The sequence below is a fragment of the Zootermopsis nevadensis genome, unplaced genomic scaffold, assembly GCF_977971745.1.
Source record: "Zootermopsis nevadensis isolate Lab colony 2312 unplaced genomic scaffold, Znev_1.0 Znev_ptg000004l, whole genome shotgun sequence".
Lineage (NCBI taxonomy): Eukaryota > Metazoa > Arthropoda > Insecta > Blattodea > Termopsidae > Zootermopsis > Zootermopsis nevadensis.
Genome location: NW_028259136.1, coordinates 2,690,015 through 2,717,920, shown reverse-complemented (window position 1 = coordinate 2,717,920; position 27,906 = coordinate 2,690,015). Strand labels below are relative to the sequence as shown.

Below are 27,906 nucleotides of genomic sequence, written 5' to 3'. Positions count from 1 at the left end.
TTTATGGTAAAATACGCTGAATTCTCTTTCGGTTAAGCATCTTTCAACCCACAATTTTCGAAAACTTCGCTTCAGCTATTGTGGTATTTGAATGGATAGGTTTTTCCTCAGTCTACAAATGTGATGGCATTTAGAGTTGTGTGTTTGTCGTACCGAGTTAAGTTTTCACGGATAAGGTAAAGTTATCGCCATGATGGAGGCAGGAAGGACCTCTGAAACGTTTGTAAGCTATCTGACAACACGGCATTACAATGGTACACCAGTCACAAACCTTCAGATTTGTCAGTCTGGTTAGTATGTTCGCGTTCAGCTCTTGGAACAATGAAGGGAGAATCATACATCACGAAGTTTAAACAAAAACATTTTTAATTCTCGTCTTTCGCGTAATAGTTTCAATGTTTACAGAGGTCGTAGGACATGGGACATAGGCGCTTTGTTTCGTAGGCCATTTGGTGGGTGCTGCTTTATGGGTATTTATTTCTGTGGGTGGATTGTGATCAAAATTATATTGACTAATATTTATTTAAAAGGTTTTTATTACAAGTTTTATCATACAATTAAAAATGGCAACATTTTCGTATGCCATAGACTGCTTAGATGGTAAAACGATCATGCTATTTTTTTTAAAAAGTTTTCTGAAAAATGAAGGTTTCAGTTTTAACGGGGTTTGTAGAACAAGGATCTTCACTGCCTTTTCATTAACGCGGAGTGATATCACCGTATTATCCGCATAGTCGTATACACGGCAGTGATGTCACTTCGAATGACATCAGTTTGCTATTTTCTTCATTCAGTAGTCCATCATTTTAAGGGTAAATATTTGACCTTTCTCCCATGAATAACAAATGCATCCCCTGCAGAAGAGTTGCGTGGTTCGTGTTCGTTATTTCTTGCGTCTTGGATTCGCAGGGCGTTTCTCGTGGAACTGGTTTGATCTGCGGTGCAAGTTGTCTAATGCTTGAGGTGTGCAGGCATAACTATTTGTGAATGTGGGAAAGCCAGCCAGAACTTCTCGAAACTTATTTAGACGTTCAAGTGCGTTTTCTAATTCGATTATACTTGACATGCATTTTGCCTTTACACATGAACAGGACGTGGTCATTTCGGCACTTTTATTAAGGCCTATAAAACAAGGTTTCAATACCTGTAGTATGAGATAAAATGCAAGTTTTCTCGGTCAGGGTTGATGCAGCTGGTCGCCCAAGAGGATTTCTTTTTCACTGTGTAGGGATGGTTTGTAAATTATTTAACGACATTCTATCACTCGGATACTACTTCACAGTGGATGACTCAGTTGACAAGATACGTGCTGTGCCCTATCTCGTGCAGGGATAGGACATAGAGAGCATAATTAGAAAAACCTACCGAATAGGCTACAGAACAGGAATGAGACGCATTACCAAATGTTTAGTTCAGTTTTCTTAAATCCCAAATGTATTTAATTCGTTCAAGCTAGAAAAGTGTAAATAGTTTCGATCTTATTCATGATCTTCCCAAACTACTACTTCATTTGGGTTTTGCTACAGTTTTTGAAATCCTTTAGTTATAATTGTTTCTGAATGTTAATTTCTAACTGCAGTTTATTATCCATTTTTGTAATTATTACGCATTCGACTTCTGAATCATGCATGTTGTGCCTTTTCTGTTTTTAGTGTTGTTATTTGCAACAGTTTGAATTGTATATTATCACCTCTGCAATTCCACGCCTGTAAATAGTATTATCTGCAAGGACGTGATGTAGTCAGACCCTTGGAATGAGTTTACATTCGAGCGCACCTTGTGTGAGCCTCCCACGGCGGCCAATGCCACCCAGCGCACTGCGGCCCGGAGTCTAGCTGGCACCATTATCGATTTCTCGCCTCGGGCGTACCGTTTCTGGTGCCTACACAACCGAACCCAAGGAGCGTTACTTTACGTGTGTGTGAAGAGCTTATTTCAGCTACTTTGTACTTTGCTGGCATAGTAACGGCAATTTAAAACCGGGACATGATCGAGGTTCATTCATTGTTCAGCAACCCAGATATATCTCGCCTTACCGACGAAAGTAGGAAAGAGAAAACAGAGAAGGGGAATGAAATATGTCAGTAAAGTCTCTTAAATGCAACAGTATATCATTATTGTTTTGCGAGAGAGGGTTAAATCAACTTGTTTTTGTGCCAGCACCGTTCTCTTTCTGGAATTTAAACGAGCAAAATAATTTTTTCATACAGAGAAGAAAGGAAACTCTGAAATTTGGAACATTGTTCCTTTGTTTAGACACCACGACCTGGAGGACTATTGAAGACGCGATGGTTTAAATTCCGCACATTCGTATCCGTGGCACTAGCTGGAAGTGATTGTTGTCTTTACCCCCAGAGGGAGATATCCTGCCGGGTAGGAAGGAGCCTTTGTGTATCCTAGAACATGATGAGAAAAATCCCCAAAGCTATAAATGTTGGAGAGTGCAACTTGGTGTGTCAACTACATTGCTTCTTCATTTAGAATAAATAGGCTATGACACCAGCATGGAAGGCACATCCGTCCCTGGTAATTTTTTCGCGCAGAAGTTCATAGACCTGCACTTCCTTTCCACTGCATAGTTTGCAAAACAAAACTAACATCAATATTTATGACAGCCCTCTCGCTTGGTTTGCACTTCGAATTCTGTTTCATACTTACGATATTCAGACGTACTTTTTTTATTTCAAGGTCATTCCTGATTGCTGTTCGTGATATTTCTTTTCGCCTCTTTAGTTTCCTTCACCTCTCCGTGACGGCGAGTAAATAGAAACTGCACTTATTTATTCTTTATTTGCATTGCCAACTTAACATGTAAAAGATAAACGAATAAAGAAACTAATATTCACAAGATAAGTGACGAAATGCATGTGAAATAAGTAGTAGGATATAACCTAAGGGAAAACCAGACATGATATGGTAGTAATGATAGGTACAATACATTTAACTAAATTGATGACTGCAGGGCAGGAGTCTTTTACTGAAAGTGCCTGAGCTGTGGCCTTCAGAGATTCATTTCATGTCTTCAGCGATTGAAGAATTGGAGTGTAATGATTGTGGAATTATCTGTAACACTTGAGGAGTTGGTGAACCGGAATCGGGCATTGGCAGAGAACCAGGTCGCAACAGAACGACAGGAGAGAAGGCAGAGTAGTGAGATGATGGCAGTATTTGTGAAGCTCTTGCACCTGAATCAGAATTCTGTACTGTAGAAGGACCAGGATTGGCTGGAGAAGCATTACTGATGTGGGAGTGTGTTGAATGTCTGAAGATTCCCATCTCTATTTGAAATAATATGTTACTGATCTCAAATTGTGCGATGGATTGTGAGCGCCTGTCGTTTAAATTTCGTAACTTAAAGGCGACGTGTTCACCAAAAATCGAAAACTCATCTCTTCCAGTGGTCTTCGTGTTCACATTTGTCATGAAATTACTGTCTTCAGCCACAACTGCATCCATTTTCCTAGGCCTCTTTGGTGCCAAGTCTGCGCTTTGAATGGAGCTCCTCTTGCCAGCGTCGTGATTGAGTGTTCTGTGGGGCTGTGGTTTTTCTCCGTCATTTTCCTTAAACAATATATATATAAACATACATACATACACGTGTGCCTTAATATACACCAACTTCGTGAAATTTTTCCAGCCAATTTTCTTGGGCTCCTATAATTCCTCTCTCTTAGGTATAAATATTCTCCCCAACACTCAATTTGTCATTCCCCAAGGGTGCAATAAAATAGAAAAATTAAAGAATAAGGCTACTGATATTTGCTGTCAGGACTGTAAGTTTCGCTCTACACTTCTTGATTTAATCTTTTTTCCTTCTTTGACGTTATAGGATATATTTCTGAATCGTTTAATTGTATCGTGAAAGAGTCCTAAATCCAGTTTATCTCCTTATCAGTCGTATCTTGGACGTTGTAATATTCTGAGATCGTCTTAAAATGTTGTGATGGACTTTTCCTGCTTCATGTTTTTAACACTGCCAGTACAGTTTATTTAATACGCACGAGCTCTTTTTCAGAAAGACCTGAGAGACAGAACTGTCTGAATACTTTCAAGAAACTCTTTCGACGTGAAATGCAATCAGGATCCTGAAAGACTACAATTTACTTGGAAGATACCTTCTTGAACGACAGCTGTTTCTCCTTCTTTCCCGTTTGTCGTGCTTGTGTGGACCAAGTGGCCGTCTTACATTCTGAAAGGCCAACGACATGGACAAATACGTGTACACGAGCCTGTCTGGTATGTATAGATCATGGCAGGATGCGAACGTGAAGCGATGGTCTGTACAAATAGGTGGTGCTTTTAGCTATGTCTACACTCGTGCGCTTTCGTTTTCAACATTCAATTCAACTTTCGTTTAGGGCATGCCTTTGTTGAATGCGTCAAAGGCATGCATGCCCCTAGCTGTCCACACTACGCTGCCATTTGTCAGGCATTTTTTGTTAACAGGAGAGAGGAACATGTCAGACGCAACTTTACTTATCGGCATAAGTGCGGCATATTTAGTTATCACAGGTGCATATGGATGAAGGATTATTTAAAGAAACGGTAGGAACGAAAATTACGTCAATTCATAATAAAAAATAATAATAATTATTACTATTATTACTCACTTCATAGTTTTCGGTGAAGTATTCCCCGGCATTTGTAGTTTCTTGGTTACTTTCCGTAATTTCCCTAGGTGTTATCGACTCTGTAATGAACAGCAGAGAGTTATACGCAAACCACGTGGAGGAGTAGTTATCTTCAGCGCCCGAACCACTTTTTATTTTAAACACTTTTTGGCGTTCCTTAGAAAAGTATGAACGCAAACTTTTTATTTTGTTTTTTACACTTTTCACGTCGATGTTTAACTTGCTGCTCATCTCAGTCAAAGCATCGCTCCGTTTTGTTTTATTAGTGTAGTCTCGATGGTTGTGGTCCCATAATAGTTGAAACGACCTGTAAATGTCGATAAACAATAAAGTTTCTTCTTCCGAAGACGTCATCTTCTAGAGGAATGAGACGCGAGACGCACGGCGTGTTGAAACAAAACCCACTCTCATGCTGGGAACACGTGCAATGAGGCATGCGCTGCTGAAACTGTTTCCGTTCAACTCTCTTCAGGCATGCGCAGACGCATGCATTACGTGACCTATTGCTTGCGCTATAACGCATGCCCTTGACGAACGTAAAAGCGCACGAGTGTAGACATAGCTTAAGAGTACGACGTGAGATTTCAAGTTCTTATGGCCGCGAAAGTGTAACTGTCTTCTACGACGTTGCTGCGTGTAGTCTCGACGGCAATGCTGTTTCAGGGGTGTTTACTGCCACCGCCATTAGGGCTATAACACAGGCAGCAAGGACCTCTGAAACGTCGGAAAATTTCCACCAGACTTCACGGCGTTACAACGCAGAAGACTCATATTTCCAAAGGAACGTATTTCAGAATGCATAAGATCAAGCTCTTAAAACTCAAAGTCGGAGTGAAAAACATTTAAACTGGACAGAATATGGGAAAATGATAATTCATGAAACTTCTGATTATGTTCTATGCATGCTGGTTTTTATGACAACTGCGTGACAGATATTACAGAAGAGATAAATCTTAGGTTGACAAACGTGATTGCCGTGACGAAGCCTGGACATCGTGTTGATGCGTAATGATGCTATTGGCTGGAACGAGCGAGCATATTACAGTAGCTGTCGCACGTACGCTCGTATTATACTGCGTTCCAGCATTTTTGGCCGCTGAACTTTGTGAATTGGAACCCCGGAGCGAGTCACTTACCAGAAGTTTGCTGGGCGGGATTGCAGCAGGCCGCGTATAGTACACTCCAAATAAAATATCACCACGGTATGTAACACAGGAAAGTCGATTTCACTACAGTACACATCACTAGAAAATTAACACTGCATTGAGTATTAGATACTTTTATCTTCTTCACGAATCTTCGGTCCTCTTTCAATTCTTCCACTCCTCATAGACCTTCGCTTTCTGGCATCACTCGATTCATCACTACCGCTGCTTCTGCCCACTCCATTATCTTCAATTATAATACGTTAAATAGCGTCTTCGATTGTGCTTTCTTGTTCATAATAGATTATTATGGTTTTTCCACCTGCTGACATTATTATCCCATTCCTCTTGCCCAATTTCTTAGAATTTCTGGCGTCTCAGGTGCTCGACGTCCTTATTTTCAAATGCTGTGTTCTTGCTTGCAACCCATTGTTTTACATCTGCCCAAATAAGTTCAATGGGGTTTAAATCGGGATGGTACGGTGGAAGTCTCAGCACAGTACGTTCTTTGTCTGCTAAAATCCGATCAATCACATAATATTTGTGCTTTGACTTATTTAATTTGATTAAATCGTACAGTCGAGCTTTCAACACGTTGTCACAAAATGGGATGTTTCTTTCCAATAGCCAGGCTTTCATTTCGTCCTTCTTTGATTAAGACGTCGGTGGTTTGTCTGTGATACGAGGCGTTATCAATGACCAGAAAGGAGATTGCAACGAACAGGTGGCATGTTGTTAACACAGCACAGTCACAAGACAACAATTGTCAGGTTTCCACACTGCTGCACTGACACAGACTGTACTGACCGACAGAAATTCCTTCCTTCCTTCATTGAGTGGTCCGCATACTGGGCACTCCCTACAAGGTCAGCGGCCATAATCGGTGGATCCAGTTCTACCATATCGTGAAGGCTGACGTCACCAGCCAAGTGAAAATCAGACATTCAAACATTCTCGACAGTAAGACAGACATACGTCACTGTTTGCACTGAGGAACATTTCGAGAGCAAATAGTAACTGGCTTCTTCAAATGGAAGACAATTCGAGACAGAGAAAGATACAGCCAAGGTTAAGATTCTGTTTGCAGTGTGGAAACTGCATTTCCATAACAGCCCAGGAAAATATAATTGTTTTATTGTTTGGAAGTATCAATTGCGCAAGCAAGAACTGACAGTCCTTCACTGTCATTCTTGAGTTGTCTATCAAAATATGCAAAATTAACAGGATATGTGAGTCTAAAAACAGAAGAAAACAATAAATGTGTTTTCACGTTCGCGGCTTTGAAATATGGCGCCAGCCGTCGTGAAATCGATAATATCGCCGTTTGACAGATTGCCTCGTTACTGGGTATATTTAGTCGTCATCTTCAGTTTCACGATGGATCTTCTGCTGTCAAGGATATTGTATATTCATTATCATGTTATTCTCCTTTGTCATAAAAACTAATCTGAAATTTTAAATGCAGAATTTTTATTCATGCTAATGTTCATTACCGCAAATAATTTTCTTGAGGGGGCGAGGCGTAAGGCTGAAAGGTCTCTCAGGGAGCCAAATTTCCTTGTGCTAGTCCTGTGTTCAATTATTGTGTTAGAGAACACAAAGATGTACTGTGGGAAATGTCTCACGTTACATGACGCTGGAAATAGGAAGGCACGATCATCAAGCTACTCCATTCATAGAGTTCTTCTACCTTCTGAGCACAATGGTCTTACACTCCACAAAGTGTCTTCAGTGAAGAAAGAGTCATCTCCAGAAGTAGGACGGTCCATAATTATAGTGGCTGTGGGTTTTGGTGCCATGTAGATTCGTCGGTTGATGCATGAGCTTCAGACCTCAAGATGGAGGCAGCGTGTTTCTCCGAAAATCTGGAATTTACCGGCAAGTCTACATGACTCCAAACCCCGCGATAATATCATTATGTTCACCGCCGTCAAAACAAAAATCCCTCGCTTTCATTTATGCTACAACGTGATATAGTTGCTTTCTTTAAAAAAAACACTTAATAGAAATATGGAATTATAAAAACAATCCAATAATCCCGTTTCTGTAGATTGAATTTCTATAGTTCTTTACGCCTAGTAGCCACGTGCTCGATTGAGAAACAGTATTTGCTACTTGTTTCCACATCGCGTAATGTAAACGCCACAGATTCAGTTACAAATCGCAACATCCCAGAGGACATCTTCATATACGTCACCGTGTGAGCATTAAATCTTGCTGTATAATTAATTGCTATCTTGCAAATCTCGAACTGGAACCGGGGAAAATGGACACTGAATATGGCCGTCCTATGTGTTTGATTATCAGTAACGAAATTATTACCATCGTCGTCCAAGACATGGGGTATACTGAGGATATGGATTGAGGAGACTGCTATAAATACAGAGTAACCACGACTATATATTATATCGAACAAGAGGACAGCCAACAAGGAGTGCTCCTCCCTTTGGGTGTTGGACGGGGACCTACCAACTCTTCTCTGCAAAATAGAATAACGTGTTACTATCTTTCACACAGGAACCGCTCATATTATTAATGAGAAATGCATGAAAATCTTTGATCAGGAAACCTGACGGGGAAAACCACCTGGAAGACCAAGGCATAGATGGGTGGAGTGGGCAGGACTTATGTCTCATGGTAGAAACAAGTGGCGGGCTGTCTTTGAACACAGTAGGGAACCTCCCGGTTCCACAAGTGGAGTTCGTTGACCAGCTGATCGACTATTCGCTTCTCAAGGATTCTACTCCATTGAGTTGTTATTCTCTGTTGGAAACTGTAATCGTCTAGTCATGAGGTCGCACTCGGACTATGACCACCCATCAGGGATGAAGTAATGGCAAAACAGCGTTAGAAAAATGTGTAAGATCAACAATGTGTAACAATGCTTTACTCCGTTACCTAAGAAACTAATTGCGTCATCTGTTTATTCGACATTGTTATGTTACATTACTGCCGTCAACAATCCGCTTTCGTTATTGTGGAAAGAGCTGAGCTGTGAATCGCTTGTAGAAGAAGTGCGTCGTAGAGTAGATATTATTGTGCTGTTAAAAACGTTTTGGAATATCACAATTACTTATCTGATATAAGAATTATTAAGAAATCTGTGATCCTCCATTTCAGTTTTGATTAAATTGGTTATTGTGGGTGGACGTCGTGGTCTCTTTCAATTGAACAAAGTTTGAGGTAAGGGATTCCTATTTATTATTATTGTTCATCACATTTAATGTTTTCATCTGCATTTGTGAACTCGTGTAAGAGAATTAGGCAAAAAATTGACAGTGGAACCACGGTTCCAGAGAATTTGACGTAAATACGTCTCTGTATTTAAATTATATTTACGAAGGGGAGGTCGGTTAAAACACTAGGTCAAGTTTCCTAGGTAACAACAATGCCGAGTAAACAGATGACGTTTCCTAGGTAACAACAATGCCGAGTAAACACATGACGTTTCCTAGGTAACAACAATGCCGAGTAAACACATGACGTTTCCTAGGTAACAACAATGCCGAGTAAACACATGACGTTTCCTAGGTAACAACAATGCCGAGTAAACACGACGTTCCCTAGGTACACTTTTTCGTTTCCCTTTTTCGTTACACTTTTTTGCCGAATGACCCTTCCATATAGACGTATTTACGTCAAAAAGCGTAACGAAGTTGTGTAAGATCCATATCAACAATGTGTAAATATGGACCGACGTCAATGGTCAGCATTTATATGAACTCCTGCGTGCGTTATGTTACCTAAGAAACTAATTGTTGCGTCATCTGTTTACTCGGCATTGCTGTGATACATTACTGCCGTCAACAATTCGCTTTCGTTATTGCGGAGAGAGCTGAGCTGTGAATCGCTTGTAGAAGAAGTGCGTTGCAGACTAGATAATTTTGTGCTGGTAAAAACGTTTTAGAATATCACAGGTACTTATCTTATATAAGAATTATTACATTTCACTACATTACATTACAGAGACGTATTTACGTCAGATTCTCCGTGGTTCCACTATCAACTTTTTCTATGACAGTACGCACAATTTGTTTATTTCGCGTGTAGTTGGAATTAAAAATGTCGAGCTGTAGTGGGAAACAAGCTATTCCTAGTATGTCAATATTAAGCGCTCCGGGATACAGCACCGTGTTGACTTCCATATCATCGTGGCCCTGAAGAACTTTGTTAAGCATTTACACAAAAGAGGTCGCAAATGCAGAATACTGACTTGACTTCGGAAAGGAAACTGCAAGGTCATCTATTGGGAGATGTGTGAACTATAGACGTTCTGTCTTTTATATACTGCCATCTAGTGGACGTAACGTTAACGGCCAGCGCGCACGAGCGGTTTTTCTACCGCAACTGCAAATTATTCTTGCCTGTGCACACGGACGATGAAATAAACGCATTGCCACTTCCTCACTCGCTTAGGCCTAAATATTTTCCTCAGAACATTGTTCATCCGAGTCTACTCTTCAATGCGGACGAACTCATCCTGACTGATGGCCAATATCTTCGTGGTTTGCGCAGGTCATCTTGTGATCCGGTGTAGTGAAACTAAAGAGGTTACTGAGGGTTTCACATCTGGATCAGAAGTAAAGTAGAAACGAATATAGGATTTTCTTGAGATACAACTACTTAGGAAGTGATCACTTGGAAAAATGAAGACACGCGAATTTATAGCCGAGGGTCTTGGGACGTTATGTTGAGAAGGCGTGAATTCGCTTGAACCAACTGGCTCTGGTCCGTGTCCAGTGAAATGTTTTGGCGTTAACGGTGTTCAAGTTGTTCCAGCAGAGAGCACAATTGACTGGAATTCTAAATCGGCGTAGAACACTAGCAGGAGACACCTGCATTCGGTTACACTCTGGTGCGCTTAATGCACTGGATATTGCTTGAAGGGCAAAAGGAATTTGACTTGAAAAACAAAAGAGGATTCATTCACCGAGACTACAAAGCTATTGGCTGGATTTTACCTAAAAGATGTCGAGCGACAAGGAAGTAATGAAACAAAAGAGCGTGTGAAAAAGGAAAAGGTGACACACCGAAACATTTAATGGAAGAAACATCCATCAGGTTTTTTTCGCTCCTGTAACGAACTGTCTGTTGAATGAAACTATTATATTTCCTTTTAAAATCTGAAGCATATTTCTAGAACTGCTTACATTAACTTTTAAGGCATATCAACAGATTTTAAACACCTCTGCATAATAATGACTTTAACAGATTTATGAAAATATGAGACAAGCTCCATACTATCTTGCAATTCAGATTAAGTTTTCTTAATAACACATCGTGTGTTGACGTTTAACGAACTTCCCTTTCGCAAAGAAACAAGCCTATGTGATCATGAAATCTATTTATGTGTCTCTTTCAACTTTTGAATCAGTTTACCGATTTGCACAAGATTCCAAAAACGAATCTCAAAGACATATAGAATGAGGTTGTGGGCTGGATTTATTTAGCACAGGACATGGATAAAGAGTAGAAACTTCCGGTTCCATAAATGACGAAGAATTTCCTGACTGGCTGAATGACTATCAGCTTCTCAAGAACTCTGCTTCGTGGAGTCTGTTAACAGAATCTCTCGAACCCTCAAGACATTTAAAATTAGAACTCCGGAACTGAACTAAACCGACTGTAAAGTGTAGCCAGCTCTCTTGCCAGGGGGAATTAACAACACCGGTCCCGTATGTCCGCCTGTCCTTAAACAGAGCTTAACGGAATTTGATACAGTAAAAACTTCTAGTACGTAATGGAATTTTAAGCTAAATTGCATCCCTGAAGTTCTACTTTCAAGAATATAGTAGGGAGCAGGCCTGTATCTTTTAAATTCTGAAGCCAAAGTTCTCCAAAACTTTTGTCCTTTGTGTCAGGTATGTCAAATTCGCTTGTGCTTTTGAGGTAGCTTCAGAATTTTACCTTGTGGCTCGGGCTTCATAATCTAAGGAAGGTGTGGAGAGTGTAAAGATGACATTGGAAATTTAATTCCTCGTTGGAAACTTTAACCGTAATAATTTATTATTATTTAAAATGTTTTGTTTTAAATAATTTATCCCAGGAACAAAAAATGTAGAAGAAGCACTTCAGTTTACACTACGATAAATGTCGCATTTTCATGGCGTTGTGACAGTGCCAGTCAGCGCAGGAACGGTGAAATGATCGGCTGTGTTTCACTTTACAAGCTTTTATTTCGAGTGTGGGAACAATGGTAGACTCTCCGTGTTTCGACATCATTAATTTTTTAGAAGAATTTAAAAAAAAAATATCCATGTTTGTGGGACAAAGTTCATCCGGACTTCAAAGAAAGGCTGAAGAGGCCCTTTAACAAAATTTGAAAGGGCAACCATGCGAGTCATTTCGCGTAGAACACACTGTCACGACCTCAAATATCGCGACTTCAAAAGTCAGATGCAAACGATCCTTTAGTTTTCACTCTGGTTAAGTCACGACATTGCGATGGAAATGTTATCTAACAATCAAACTCGGTTTGAGTCCGCGACAATGATGTCGATGTCATGGCATCTCGATTTTGAGTTTTTACGATAGGTTATATGTCGTGGAGTTGGAATGCCCTGGCCGCTGGGGAAAGAGCCCCCCCCCCCCCCCCCCCCCCCCCCCCCCGGTGTTCGCTGGATGCGAGGCTAGGTGGGCACTAGGGCCGATGTGGGGTAAGAGAAGAATCTCTGCCCCTGCTGGGAATCGAACCCTGATCGTCCCGTCTGGATCAGCCGCCAATTTGAAATACTGCAGAATCCCAAAGAATAATCACCGTCTATTTCCAGCCACTTCTGGAAGTTCTGGGTATTGAACCTTTTGTTTGTTTGTTTTTTTGGTTTCAGGACCATATTTTTCCACACATCCTTTCCAAGACTTTTGCTCTAGTATCTTCACGTATTGGGTTTCCTTACATTGCGGGATAAGAGGGGTGTGTGTGGAGGGAGGGGAGCTGGTATCTGACAAAGCTTCTTGCCGGCGAAGCAGGAAGGGTGAAACGTCAAACTACGCTCAGACGTGCTGCTTGCTGGAGCTCTCGCCAGGCGTGTCAGATTCTGTTCGTAGCAAAGTTAAAGAAGCATGAGGGAAATCGTGCATCTACAAGCCGGCCAGTGCGGCAACCAGATCGGTGCTAAGGTAAGCTGAGGCCCAGTTAATGCGCAAACTTTTCATTTCCTTAGTTTCTGTAGGGCGAATGTTCGAATAGTTTTAGTTTGGTTGCAATGTCACTGCTTCCGTTGTCACATACATTATCATTTTAATGAAACGCGTAATACCCTTACTGTAGTGAAAGAAACATTTGAAGACGTGTGAGTAAGCTTGGAACTTGGGGACATGCACAATCTATAGTAAATTCGCTGAATGTTGCGGTAGAATAGTCAGCACGCCTGTTTTGTATGCCAGATATCTTTGGTTAAAATCTCTGCCCGGTGTCTGGCTAACCTGACTGAGGGTTTTCGTGATATTTTCATTTTTCACATTATTCGCCATTCAACATTCACAAATGGCCCCATTTGACGATACATGACCCAAGTTTCTGATAAGGCATCATTACTAACCGGAGTCAATTTACGTAAAGTTGAAGCTTTCTGTCTTCTGGGTTGTTGCGCTGTGTAGTATGGTTGATGTTTACCAACGTTTCAGAGGTCATACTGTCTCCGTCATTAGGGTAAACATCGACTAGACTACACAGCGCAACAACCCAGAAGACAGAAAACTTCATACTCACCGCTGTGAAAACCTCAAATCTTACTTACGCAAAGTTCCTTAAAACTTATTTTAAAAACACCCTAGAAGTTACTTAGATGGGAGGATATTAAAGGATGTTTTAGGAAAATAAAGAGGTTCATTTGGCAGATTTCTGTTATGATGGCGCTGAATCCTCTTGACCTGTAACAGAGAATGTTCTCCAGGTAAACAGTAGCCTTGGTTTATAGCCTACATCTTGGACGACGTAAAAGTTGATTACTACATTTAATTGATTTGAGAACCATTGTATAATAAAATGATGTAGAATGCGAGGTTTGTATCATATTTTGACCATAAATATATTTGGTAGTTTACTTCAAGAAGTTTTAAGATTTGGCAATGCCCGTGTTATCTTTTTTCAGAGATTGCCCAACACTGATCACTAGGAATATTAGTTGTGCTGAGTAACATTTAATATGTTTAGCGGACTACAGTCCATTTTCCATTGTAACTCCGATTTAGCTAACACTTCGCCTTCGTCCTAGGTCCTCAAAGAGATCCCTCCCCTTGAGGGTTTTCGACTAAACTCGGTGTGGTTTTGATGAGTTAAAAGTGGCCGGTGTCCACCAGTTTCTTCTTGGTCTTGTAAATCGCGGTATGTCTGAGGATCGTAAGGTTAAGCGACGGATTTCTGTGCTAGTATTTATGGACGCTAGTGTAATACAAATGTGTCGTAGTATAAAGAGTCACAACTTATTAAATTCCAAGGATGCCTCAACGAGGCACGATTATTGAATTAAGAGGGAGCAATGCTTTTGTGTGGTTCAGAATTTGGTATTTGACAACTTAATAAACGGTCGAATTCTGTCAATTAAAAGACGCTAATGTAGGTATATACTGAAACAGTGCTTATAAAGAAAGCTATTTTGTCTACCTAAAATTATTTAATTTGTATTGCGAGAAAATTCGGCACACCACATGTAATACATCCTTGTTCTATATAATTAGGTTGAGGCAGATTTATTAATATATCGGAATCACATTGTTCTCTTATTGATAGCGATGCAAAGGGTGACGGGACGTTTCGTGGTCCTTCAGCGCCAATAAATAGAATTAAATAATAGTTTTTTATTAGGTAAAATTTGTTTCGAAAGAAACATTGTCCCGAGTGTTCCGAAAGAATAAGAATCTTTTGTTGTATTTGTGCCCAATTTCATCAGAATCTGACAGGCCCGTTTTTTTAAAAAAAAGTATAAAAGCCTATGAATCAGCGTCTTCGAATGTTCTGGAATGAAATCTGTTTTGAAAAGAAGCTTGTCCCAGTGTTCCGTTACGAAAGCAATGCTGTGTGTATTGCAAAACCTGAATTCCAGCAACTGGTAGGGGAGGAACATCGTTTGATAATAGGACCCTACAGCTGCTTGGGGTTACAGGGGCGCTATTGGAACAAAATCTCTTGTCGTGCGAAAACTAAGCTGAAGCTGTAAGAACCTTTGGTGGTGGCCTTCTGGTATGTTAACGCCGTGTGGATCTGCAGGTGGTATACCAACGTTTCGAAGGAATATACTACTACATCTTCAGGGCTGAAATGGAGGCATTGTTTTTCTTTCTTGATAAGATCTTGTTGATACGGTTTTCAATAATTATACCAGTGTTTAATAATTTTGTAGGATGATTTGTATATATCAAGCTTTGTTAATGTCATTTTGAAAGGAGCTAAACCAAGAGTTTTTAATCACAGTCGCGTTTAAATTTATTGTTCTCGTAGAATGAAACATTGTTCAAATTCTACTTTTAAAATTCAATTTTAGACCAATTTACATGGATTTATATTAATATTTCGTTTCAAGAGAACCAATATTTTTCAAATAAAATAAATATCTTAAACCACTAATACTGTTGATATACGATGAAGGAGTAATAACAGTTATTAATTTGAAACTTTTATATTCCGATGCTAATTAAGGAAATTATCTCCCTTGGAAAACAAGAGTGAGTAGCTCTGCGTGGTGGGGGAAAAGCTTAGACAGTTGTTTCAATACAAAAATCCGTATCACCGCCCTTGACTCTTAAGATACTGACGTAAATGGAAATCTTCCTTGTTTTGTTCATATGAAATCGCAGTTAACAGGTCTGTCTGCTCTAACGGAGTTTGACTGACAACCAGATTAGTGTTCAGAAGTCAACATTGTAAGAGCAGTTTCATGTTTAACTATAGATGTGATAAGGATGAGTTGACGGCTGAGATGAACGTTGGTGTGAGGCCAGAAATCATGCAGGACTTGGAAATAAAATAAAGCTTCATCTTTCATTATGAATTATTAATATGTTCTAATTTTACTAATGTGAAAGGCTTTGAAAATGTTGGGAGACATTTGGTCAGCATTTCTTGGAACCTTTGATCAGCGACTCTTGGGGGAAAAAATGTGTTTATTGAAAAATAAATAACTGCTAGTTTCTAAATTATACGTTTCCCATGTCAGTTTGCATGTTTTATAAGTTTGTTTGTTGTCTCAAAAACGGCTTATATTAATATAATTATTGAAAAATTAGGTTAATCAAATATATATCTAATTAAAATATAAATTGGTCTTATCGAAAATTTTATTTCTGTGTTGAAAATATTAAGCAACAAAGATTTAGTACAAAAAATAATCAGTGTGTGCCGTGTGAATCGCTTTGCAACAATTATGGTTAAATCTTAACTAAGTTCTTTCATTGTTTCCGTTCAGTCTTTTCAGGTTTAAGTGCTTTATTCTTTAGTTGATTCAGGTGCATGCTCAGATTTAATCGATTTGTATGTGAAATAATAGATTTATATAAAGACCAGTGACTTGTGGAAGAAAACAAACGCGTCATCACTTCAGTGAATAACACGATTTCCCGTCTTGTTTTATATTTTGTTCAGACTGAGATGTGTTTCTGGTGATCTCACGGCAGAGACTGAAGAGGTCAATATCTGGGAACTAGTTTGGAATGAATGACCGCTTTGATTATATTAACTAATCCAGTTCTCCCTTCACGGTACCCAAAATATCCCGTGAAAGATAATCACAATGCTTACACACGTCGTTCAAATGCTCTCGTATTTCTCTTTTTGCCCCTCCATTTCCTGGCTTTCAGTTATATTAAGTCGTCTGCCTAGAATGCTCTCGGAAGATCGTGTTCTTATTCTTTCCTGTGTTACCATGATACATAAACGTCGTATTTTGAAGCACGAACTATAAGTTGTAAGATTTGAGGTTTTCACAGCAGTGAGTATGAAGATTTCTGTCTTATGGGTTGTTGCGCTGTGTTGTCTGGTCGATGTTAACCAACGTTTCAGAGGTCATACTGCCTCCGTCATCAGGGCGATTGAGTATGAAGATTTCTGTCTTCTGGGTTGTTGCGCTGTGTTGTCTGGTCGATGTTAACCAACGTTTCAGAGGTCATACTGCCTCCATCATCAGAGTATGAAGATTTCTGTCTTCTGGGTTGTTGCGCTGTGTAGTCTGGTCGATGTTAACCAACGTTTCAGAGGTCATACTGCCTCCGTCATCAGAGTATGAAGATTTCTGTCTTCTAGGTTGTTGCACTGTGTAGTCTGGTCGATGTTAACCAACGTTTCAGAGGTCATACTGCCTCCGTCATCAGAGTATGAAGATTTCTGTCTTCTAGGTTGTTGCACTGTGTAGTCTGGTAGATTTTACCAACGTTTCAGAGGTCATACTGCCTCCGTCATCAGGGCGATGAAGATTTCTGTCTTCTTGGTTGTTGCGCTGTGTAGTCTGGTAGATGTTTACCGACGTTTCTGAGGTCATACTGCCTCCGTCATCAGGGCGATGAATCGTTGGTTAACATCGACCAGACTACACAGTGCAACAACCTAGAAGACAGAAATCTTCATACTCTGATGACGGAGGCAGTATGACCTCTGAAACGTTGGTTAACATCGACCAGACTACACAGCGCAACAACCCAGAAGACAGAAATCTTCATCGCCCTGATGACGGAGGTAGTATGACCTCCGAAACGTTGGTAAACCGACCAGACTACACAGCGCAACAACCCAGAAGACGGAAATCTTCGAACTACAAGTTGTTTTTTGGCTTCTGCAGGTGTGAGGATTTTATTTTCCCATTTATGTACCCATTCTTGGTCGGGGTTTTCTTCAAACAAACGATACATATTGAAATTATGAACTTGCGTATTTATTATGACAATCTTGCAGAGCCTATAGATTTGCGTTAACAAACATATCGATGTTGGTCTTCTGGGTTGTACTTGGCATTTCTTGACCCAAAAAGTTGGTCATAAAATGCCAAAATACTTACTGCATTTTTAAAACAAATTACTGAACTGGAAGTAAGAGAACCTTTTGGTTTACTGACGAGCCTGTCTGATTTTTATTCGTAATGTTTCACTGTCGAGGCATACGTCATTAAGATTGAAGTTGCTCTCAGTTCCTTCAGTGTGCGTGCTGTGAAAGAGGCCATTTATAAAACAACCATTTTCTGTTCTACTGGAGACAAAGGAGTTGGGGCAAACAAAGAAACGACAAAGATAATAGAAGCGACCAATCATGAATTTGAACAGTTTAGTAAGTGTAATGACATTCCGCAAATATATATGTCGTTGCCCCATTTACTGGTTCAAGAAACAGAGGTATATCAAAGATTAAAATAAATCATATATTCGTATTATAATTGCCATTGAAAGTTTTAAGCTTCCGTTGTAAGCATGTACTTCCGTCTCTTTTACGGTTATATTTTCGAACTTGATAAATCGACTGATGTGGAAACTCTTCAGATCAAAGCGAACCATTTTGTTCGATAAACAGAGGCTGCAGTGCTTGAAGCCCAACACTAGAGATCAGATCTGGGGTTGTTGTACTTTCAAGTTTGCCGCAAGGAGAACTTTTTAAATAACCTGAAACGCTGTTTCTTCAGGATCTTGTGTTCAACAGGACGAATGAACTTGTTTTAGTTTTTTGGTTTATAACTTTTGTGCGTTACTGTTTACATTTTATATAGGCTCTGTTACTTTCTCAAAGATTTGGCCTACCGGTAAATTGATACAAATCATTTAAAGCACTCTTATATAAATGGAAGCACATGCAACATGCTTTAACATCCAATATCTTCGTGTTTTGATCACAAGAGTATTTATGGGTTCCATAAGGTTCTCAGAATAAACTGCGATTATATCCCTAATCGGCATCAGCCAAATGATTCTTATAATGGGCATGCACTATTTTTTTAAGATAAGAACTTAATTTTCTTATCTTTCGATGTTGAACAGCAGCTGCTAGATTCAGGTCCTTTTACCCTTTTGAACGCATTATGAGGAAGTCATTTCCGCCAGCATGTTTTATCACCCACACACACACACAGGCTGGTGATTGTCGAAGTAAATATTCCAGTGTTGAAACTCCCATTTACTGCAGTCAAGTACTTTGGTGATATCATTTTGTTACAGTACGGATGACGAAGTGTTTCGAAGAAGTTATAAAAACTTTGATGTTTGCAGACTAATAAGTTTAGGGCAGTCGTCTCTTTCCGAGAAATTTGTGCAAGGACGCGAAGTCAGATGTTACAGCCAACATTTGTTAAATAAGTTCTAATAAAACATGCTATATGATGTATATTAATCAAGTATTTAAAATTCGAATCCAAAACGTAATTTTTTTTTAATTCTTTACTTTCAGTTCAGGCTCGTAACTGAAATTGCCTTATGAGTTATATTTTCCTTACTTGGCTACTTAACGGATCTTTAAATGTGTTGCTATGTAAGAACGCTTTGTAATCAGAGTACACAGTTTATAAGAAAATTGGCCTCGTTACGTGACACTTTGTCTCATTCCCTACACCCATTTGATCCGAACCGTTTCCAGGCATCGGCAGTTTTGCATGTTGTTTTCACAAGTCTGAAAATTAACGAAGCTGGAGTAAGTAAACATCTCTGCGAACATAGACCTGTTATACACTTGGAACATTCCAAACATATTTATCTGAAATAAAGAAATCGCAGCTGCGTGCGCGTCACTTGTTTTTTTAGTTTTAAATTTGATATAAAATAATAATGACACGAAATTGAATTATTAATTTCTTTGTGAGAACTCATTGACAACCCTCGCTTCCTTGTACGGGTCGCGCAGCCCAATTCGGAAACGTCTCCCTTCGCATCTTTTCCGAAAGGCAGGTAATACATCTAAAAATATAATTAATTTTAGGCAGTTATTGTGACACCAAGAAAATTATAGTCTTCGGAAAAGTTGAATCCAAATCAGAAAATACAATACTCAGTTGATATTGTAATATCATGCCCCTCCATACCTGTTACAACCATTTGTCATAACAAATGATCCAGTGGAAAATCTGTAAAGAAATCTGTCCTTGGCTGGATGGAACCCTGCTGATTCGATTTCCAGGTCACAAGAAAACAGGAAAACAGACCTGAGTCTACATGTTTGCTTATCAGATGCAACTACAGCATACCTGGGTTTAATACTAAGTATGGACAAGTATGGACTTGATGGGCTTGTATAGAATTTCTGTAAAATTTCAAGAGCCAACGAAAAACTTAGTATCTATCAAAATGTTAATTCAGCCGATTTGCCACGAACATTATGTCGCCTTAAATCTTATTTTGAACAAAATATTTTTTTATTAGTAATACTAACATGACGGCCCTCCGATCGACTAGCGTCATTTCTTGACACATTCTGGCTTATTGTATGATGATTTTCTGTCCAACTCCAAGGCAATTCTTGTAGAATGTAAAGAGAGAAATATGGTGGACTGACGAAATTTATATTTATGGTGACCACTAACGAACAATTGGAATTACAAATGTGCAATTCTGAGTACAGACACATTTTGTGTGAGCCATTTTTCATATGATAACATATACAAATATGGCGCTAGAGTGGTATTTTCGTTTATAGCTGACGTAAGTGATTTCGTCAAAGCTTGTACTAGACGAAATTGCTCACAGGAAAGGATCACATTAATTACGTAACTAATTTATAATTTTTACGAGCCCCACCACATAGATTAATGAACAAGGAAATTGGGATTCATATATTCCTAAGGACTTATATATTATATATTATTAATATAATTAATTGATAAGAACACTTGAAAGCATGCAGCGGACTATTCGCTGTAGTTATCAGCTTTTTCAAGACGTGTAGTTTATGCAATATAATTAGGGTGTTGTTGTTTGCATTGGAATTAGTTTGAGAAAGGTTTTAGTGACTGGAGTCTTTCAGAGTGCTGTTTTAGTGCAAGGACTGCTGTTATATAAGCTGATAAGTACAGAACGTTGCCCTGGATTATCTGTCTGATGGATTGAAGAGGCGAAATTAACATAGCGAGATATCCGAACTTCCTGGTTAGAGAATTAGCTAAAAATAGAGTTCCGGTTAATATGAAGATGAAACATTTGACGTCTTATCACCCTCATTGCAACCACGAACGTTCCCAGTTTACTCGCACATCTGCTGTAGAACGACAATCTTGTCTGATGCATTTAGTTTTTTTCAAGCAAGAAGTTCTGAAAATAACTTGGCTTTATATGTGCCTCTGTCTGACCAGCAAGAACTATAAATATTGGGTTAAATAACTATACAAATTAGTTAGAAGTTAGGCTTGTATTTGTCGTATATTTCACAACATCGTTTTAAATTTTGTATTTTTATTAATTCATCGGTTTAATTCCCACTATGCTGCCACTGTAACAATAACATGCCGGCTTACTATTCTCAGTTTCTGGTCATTTTCCTGGCTATGAAGGCAGTAAGCTCCTCTGAAACATTACTCAGTATGTATCAGACTAAAAATGCGTCATCTCTTCACAAATTAATAATCAGTTAGATTCTGTTACCGTAAACGACTTGCAAAGGATACAAATACAGCACTTAAATTTTCGTCACTACCTGACACAATTATAATCGCGTTTTGTAAATTTTGTCCACAAAAAGAGATTTTTTTATACGAATTTCCTAACAACTGCTCCTGCAACCCATCTATCAGCTCCGGTTGGTTCATTTCAAGCGTCTGTTTAAAAAACTTTCCCTTGGAAATGACACCCATATGGTGCAGTTTCAAATCTGTTTGGAGTCTCTGTTTAGAATTCTGTAATTCTTTGTCATACACATGGGATCAGCTTATAGTGATATGTTATTCCTACAGGAAAACGATGGGTTTAATTGGTGACAAGCGTGTCTCATAACAGACGTGTTATGACAATGGTTAGCTAGTGTTTTGGAAATTAATTGCTCAGCACCTAACGCGCATGGGACAGATGATAAATGCATACATTTCAGTCAGGAAACCTGAAGGAAAGAGACCACTTGGGAGATACAGGAGTAGATGGAATGATAATATTAAAATTGTTTATAAAGATCGTTACACACAAATAAGTATAAATACAAATGTATGAGAATTTGTGTGCGAGAGGCAAAACGAATTTACTGCTGATGACTTTTGGTTACAGCAGTTAACGGTGATTGCCAATGTCTGTGTCGAGTGATTATTGCTGCTGCTTTGTACTCGGGAGATCCCATGTTCAAATGTGTACTGTCCTAACTGAGATTTCTCGTGGTTTCTCTCAGTTTCTCCAGGCAAATTTTGGGGGTCTTAAATTAGGCCACGGCTACTTCCACACCGTTTCCAATTTATTATCAGACTTCTTCCTTTAATCCACGCTGTATAGTTTGGGCTACTGGCATTGATGTTAAATGAGCCATAAATGAATTAGTACCTGTCAGAAAACTTTCGAGTAGTTGTGTTTTTAAATAGAGTTCGTGAGATTTGTAGGTTGTTACGTGGATCGATACTGGGGGGGGGGGGGGTTGTGGGTCAGTATAAAATGGGTTGAATTTAAAAATTTTAGTAGTAATTTGTAATGTAGGCCCTATACATGCAATAGGAACTAGTATAGTTCTCGAAAATTAGCCTAATTTCATGTTTAATCTCGGCTAAGGAAAGACCATGAAAACTCGGGTGTGGGAGTCATTATAAGTCGCGCTCTGACGTTCACGGTAACAGCAAACGAAATCAGTCTATTCTTTCACGATTACATATTATCGGCCATTTTCTCCTTGAGAATGCTATGGCATTTCTTTCAAAAGTTACTCGTAAATACATCGAAACCTGTCTCAAAGGGAACTTTGTATAAAACTGAAACCTGTATTCTCAGGAATATTTGCCTGCTTCTGACGAAAAGGAGAGAATTAGTGTAAAATTACGTCTTGAGTGTCGGTACATACATAAGGCGACAGTGAGAAGCAGAAAGAAATGTATAAAATGGAAGGTTAACATTTAAAATAAGGATAAATTTATGCAAAGACAAAAAAATATATACTTTAGTATGCCGCTGTATTTCCTGGATCTACATGCATTGGTACAGCAGCGTTTCCTTGGTTTGAAGCAAGTGAATGCTGTTTGTGAAAAGTCCCAGCTTTCCTTGAAACAGTAGTGCTCTTATAATTTATCTGTGAATGGTTAGCGATAAACTTTCACGAACGAACTATTGCGATAATGCCTGGACGCATCAATGTTTTCAAGAAATAAGCACGTGTTAGGCTTGAATATAAAAACAACACGCGTAAAATTGATCAAATTATGGAAAACGTTTAATGTTATGAAACTCGCTTCTGAAACGTTAAACGGATGGACTGAAATAAAAATAAATTATTTGCTTTGTGTGAGTGGCTTCTTAAAAATAAAATTGTGAACGTCTGGAAGCGATTACATTAATGAAATTATGTGAAAATAACCTGTAAGCATGGAATGAAAGAAAATTGCAATTCGAGGAATATTACTTTCAGTGCAAGCAAAGAAAGTGGTAGAAATCGGTTGGTAGTACTGACTTTAAATTTGAAATTGACGGTTGGACTATTTCAAGAACAGACACTGTTTTCAGGGACGCTTGTGGAGGAGCAGACGAGAGAAGTGATGTGACTGGGCATCTAAGTGTCATGTCGAAACCAAGGACAAAATGATCTTGTTTTCCATAAGGCTCCCAAAATAACTCCCGTGTTTCAAAAGTGGTATTAACAGATATGAAGGCGCGAGATACATTGAACTTAAGCCCCCAGTGGCGAGAATTCCGTGATCGCCATCGGCCCGCATGCAAACCATTGATACACACGTAAATTGAAGTTGATATCTCGCAGGCCGCATCCAGCTCGCGACCCCTGGTTGACAAAACGGTTGTCTATGATTTGTAAATAAACTTTTTATTGTCCTGCAGTATTTCATTAATATTTACTAATAGCTCAGCCCATTTATATACTTTGTACATAATGTTGTTTAGTTTGTAATTTTGGTTGTGGCAAAGGTTACATTCTAAAAAATTTGTTCCAAGATCCGTGGAAAAGTTTTTCTCTAAAGTTACTGGCTAACCGCACATAAAAGAAGAGTTTAATGAGAGAGGCATTCGAGGTTTTTGGCCTGTGTTCGCTGACCGTGTTAATTAACGGTTAAATTTTACGACACATTGATTTTCAGGTTATTTGCTTTTGACAAGCTGTTGGCAGCCACGTCATGGCCAGACAGAGAATTGGAGGCAGTTGCAACCACAGGCGTTAAATATGAACTAGAAAGTAAAGACTATTGATTAGACATGAGTGAAGACAGCGTATTACAAAACGTAGATCATGCGTTGTAAACAGATGAGTTTTGTCCTCAGTGGTGTTTTGAAATGGGGGATAATGAAATGATGAATTCGATTTTTAATTTCTTCTACTTAGAAATTGAAATCTCCGAGCTATCAACGGTTGAAAAGGAGCTACAGACTAAATCTATTTTATCACAAGTGAATTACTCAGTACAGTGGCCCCCAAAAAGATGTATAGACACATTCAATGAATGAAATAGACATTTTAATGAACCAAATTACTACATACGTCAGCATTGGCACTTAATCAATTGGAAAATCTAGTGTGGTTGTTCAAAATGACCACGGTTAGCTTCGTGACACAGTTAACAGCGGTGAGCTTTGATGGAAGTCTTCAAAGTCTTAAGAAAATTCAGCCCCCCCCCCACCCCCTCAAAGTTGCGCGGTTTCGAAACTCAAGACAAATACTGAAGCAGAGAAATTACTTTGAAAGCATAATAACTTTGTAGTGTAGTTAAAATTGTTATTTTCAGATAAGGTTATCGTGCTTACTTTTCGGAAAACCAGGAGTTCGAGCAGACAGCTAAAAAAAAAAGTTCAACCCATGGATTAGTAGCATTGTCACATCTAGGTCGAGATTCGAACTGGATGTCTCCCGAGTACAAGTCTGCTGGTTTAAGCTTGCTAGCCGACGCGCACGTAGGACGTATCCTTCGTGATGCAATGAATGAACACATTCATCTCTTCATGGAAGAACTCGTTGACCTATGTCTTTTCCAAGAGCGGTCTTAGACCTCAGGAAGCGAAGGTCATGCCTGTTAATATTATCTGCTGATCCATTTCAGTGTCCAATGTTACTCATCAAGAGTCCACGTCATGGGGAACTGTCGTGCTCGGGACACATCCGACAGGCCCAGTCGCCTGTTCGTCAGGCGAAGTAGAGGACAACAGAAGCACATAATCTAGCCCCTTGAAGTAAAAATTGCAGAAAAATAAAATGAATAGGATGTCGCATTGTACTTGTTAATAAGTACAGTGGGTTTTATTCATGCTTTTTACTTTCATAAATACCAATTTTAATATATCCGTTCGGAGGCATCTGATTTAGATGAATGTGTTGCATGCCAAATAGATCGAAGTCGGCGATCAGACGACCGCCAGTACGTTCGATTTTTTATATTTTATTCGAAAAGGCAACTGATGTTTGACAAAGGACACCTTTTAGGTAGGAATTCAGGTTCTCACAGCGGCGATTGTGAGATGGCTGTCTTCTAGGTTGACGCGCCTTGTAGTCTGGCTGTTTACAGACGATTTCTAAGGTTCTTACCGCCTTCACAATCGGGGAGATGAGAAGTTGACCGACGTTTCAGAGGTGTGTGGTTGAGAATAAATTGAAGGGGAGATTTTTGTAAGGTACCTATACAAAGGGAAAGGAAAATGGAGGCAATTACAAGAGGAATTTCAAAATGAGTACTTTTCTTTTGGTCGGTCAACTTCAAACGACTAGATGATAGGAAATAGCGCTACGAAGTGGAATTTAATTTGGTAAAGCTGAAACTTTAGCCGAGTGTAATTACATAGAGTTGTTTAAATAGAAGAATTTTGCGACTAGGATAGATATTAAGTAATTACTTGTTAGTCAGTCGAACATAACATAAAATTGCCATTTGTACACTAATTAACTTATTTTTATACAGAATTTCAAGCACGGGTAGCTTCATGTATGAAAATGAAATCATGTCGAACATGAAGGATTTTATTTACCTGAAAAACTAATTTGAGCGAAAAGAAAGTTTTAAAGGACGAATATTTTTGATCATCTCCCGTAGACACAAATATTTGTCTCAGGGCTTTATTCTCGTAAAAGGGAAATTAGTCATTGCGACACAATGAAGTTTAGTAAACGCCCAGGAATGCGACGAAGCAGCGAGTTATTTCTTCTGCTAGAGGTCATTTCACTTTCCAGCCCATAAACCTTAAAGTTTAATAAACATGGTTCCTTACAAATAGCTTTATAACCTAAAGTTTTTGTTACAAGCTGTTTATTGGTTAACGGAAGTCACAGTAGCCATGACGACCACATTTATTCCGAACACCATACACCATGCTTCGATTATGCTTATTACTGTAATCGAAGATCTAGACGTTTTGGTTTCACTGTAGTCCTCTTTTAACTGTTAAATTAATAAATTTGTAAAGCTGACAATTTCTGACGTGGTGGTAGCACGTAATGTTCTCGAGATGTCTAGGGTCGGAAGATTTATTGTATCTTTTACATGTTTCGGAGTTAACTGGTTGGGCAAGTGCTGGTTTAGAACTCCTGGCAAACCTAGTCCTGATGTTTCTGCTTCGCCCTTGTCTTCTGGACCGCATCAGGCCGTCCAGAGCTACTCGTGAATGTTCGCCCTTGATTTTCTTTGTTGCCTGGTATTAAGGTCCTTATCAAAATCTCTGATCCATCGTATAAGAAAACTTACCGTATCCCAAAAACATTTGGTGTTTGCGATTGAAATGTGAATCTGAACTGACCAGAGTGCCCCATCTAGGGGAGAGGAAGTTTTAATTGAAATTGTACTGTCTCAAAACAAGCCGCTAAGGTCAACAACTAATTCTTACTAATGTAATTAACGAATTCGGCGCGTCGTAAGATCGCGGATGGGGAAGTAGCTCATACATGGAAGGTAGCTTAGAATAGAGCAAGCAGCCGCGGACAGCCGACATGGGGTGATACTCTGACTTGGAGGTTGGGTTCGATGAACTAGACTGCGAAGGCGCAACTCGCCTTTCCATACAAGGATGCATTTGTAAGATTGGAGTTTACAGTTATGATCTTTTCGTAAGGTAGCTGGAAGTTAACAAACGAATGTTACTTAGTGCGTGAAAGCTATCTCGCGGTTTATAAATACCAAATTTCGGCACTCGGATGGCCTTTTTGCCCTGTGAAAAAAGAAAATCTTTCGTCTCACGAGAAAGTGCATTTCTGCAGTTCGCCTTTGCTGCGTCTCGCTTGGTTTGCCATGTGGGGAGACGGACCTAGACGGTAGCGGACACTGGTGTCGGACAACCATTACGATGCCAGCGAAACAAAAAGAACCAAATCTAAACTTACTGATGGAATTGTCTGTAGTACAATGTGTTCAGAGAGGAAAGTTACATTTGCATAGATGGCTTATGTCAGGGCTACGTTCTTGATGATCTAGGTTAGATTCCCTCTTCGCCACTCCATTCAGATCGGCTGTGAGGTCCTTCAGCTTTGTGTACAATAGGTATAGTGTGGTCTTCATCCGGAGGTTAAGGGGGCCGGGAGCGTGAAGCATAAGTATTCACCTCATCTACTGCTAACGATTAGAATGTGTGGATCTTTACCATAAATCCTCACATCTGTTCATGGCGCAGGGAACAAACACACTTGTGGATTGTATTTTCTAGAATCTTGGCCCATTAGCCACGGAATTTCGGCGTCTCCTGATTCCCAGTTAAAAATTAACGGTGCGATGAACTGTCCTCATGAATGTTTCAACAGGTGTCCTACTCTCTCTGCTAGTGTCTGACATTAAACTTAATTTACACATCTTTGCTTTTGTTCCAAAGTAGCAAAGAAACATAAACACCTCATGAGAATGGCTGTAAGTGTGTTTTAAATGACGCCCCAACTCCTTAAAGATGGATCAGCTTCGGTTTCAAAGGATGTTGGAATGAATACTGGGGGCGCACCAAATATAGATTGTCAAAAGTTGTGAAGTGGAAGGCATTTCAAGGCGAAGACGCTAACTCATACCCTGGTAGTATAGCACTGCGCAACGTTATATGCACTAAATTACATTAACTATTTCTAGTGAACGCGTTAATTAAAA

The 27,906-nt window shown here is 39.3% G+C and overlaps 2 protein-coding genes across 4 annotated transcripts in view; one reads left to right on the top strand and one right to left on the bottom strand.

Moving 5' to 3' along the window:
* Nucleotides 1-2,771: 2,771 nt before the first annotated feature.
* Nucleotides 2,772-6,767, bottom strand: LOC110830871 (uncharacterized). Its single transcript, XM_022066223.2, has 2 exons — nucleotides 4,611-6,767; nucleotides 2,772-3,561 (listed from the first exon to the last, which is right to left on the bottom strand). The coding sequence occupies exons 1-2, from the start codon at nucleotides 4,983-4,985 to the stop codon at nucleotides 3,010-3,012; spliced, it is 927 nt and encodes a 308-aa protein (XP_021921915.2). The 5' UTR covers nucleotides 4,986-6,767; the 3' UTR covers nucleotides 2,772-3,009.
* Nucleotides 6,768-8,763: 1,996 nt separating this feature from the next.
* Nucleotides 8,764-27,906, top strand: part of LOC110830857 (tubulin beta-3 chain) — a 28,075-nt gene continuing 8,932 nt past the window's right edge. The window contains exons 1-2 of one of the 3 annotated variants that reach the window (XM_022066196.2): nucleotides 8,764-8,959; nucleotides 12,604-12,895. In XM_022066196.2, coding sequence (XP_021921888.1) covers nucleotides 12,839-12,895 — 57 coding nt within the window. In that variant the 5' untranslated portion in view covers nucleotides 8,764-8,959; nucleotides 12,604-12,838. Of the gene's footprint in view, nucleotides 8,960-9,610; nucleotides 9,694-12,603; nucleotides 12,896-27,906 lie in introns of those variants that run through there. The other 2 variants (XM_087342877.1, XM_022066197.2) reach the window with 2 other exon arrangements.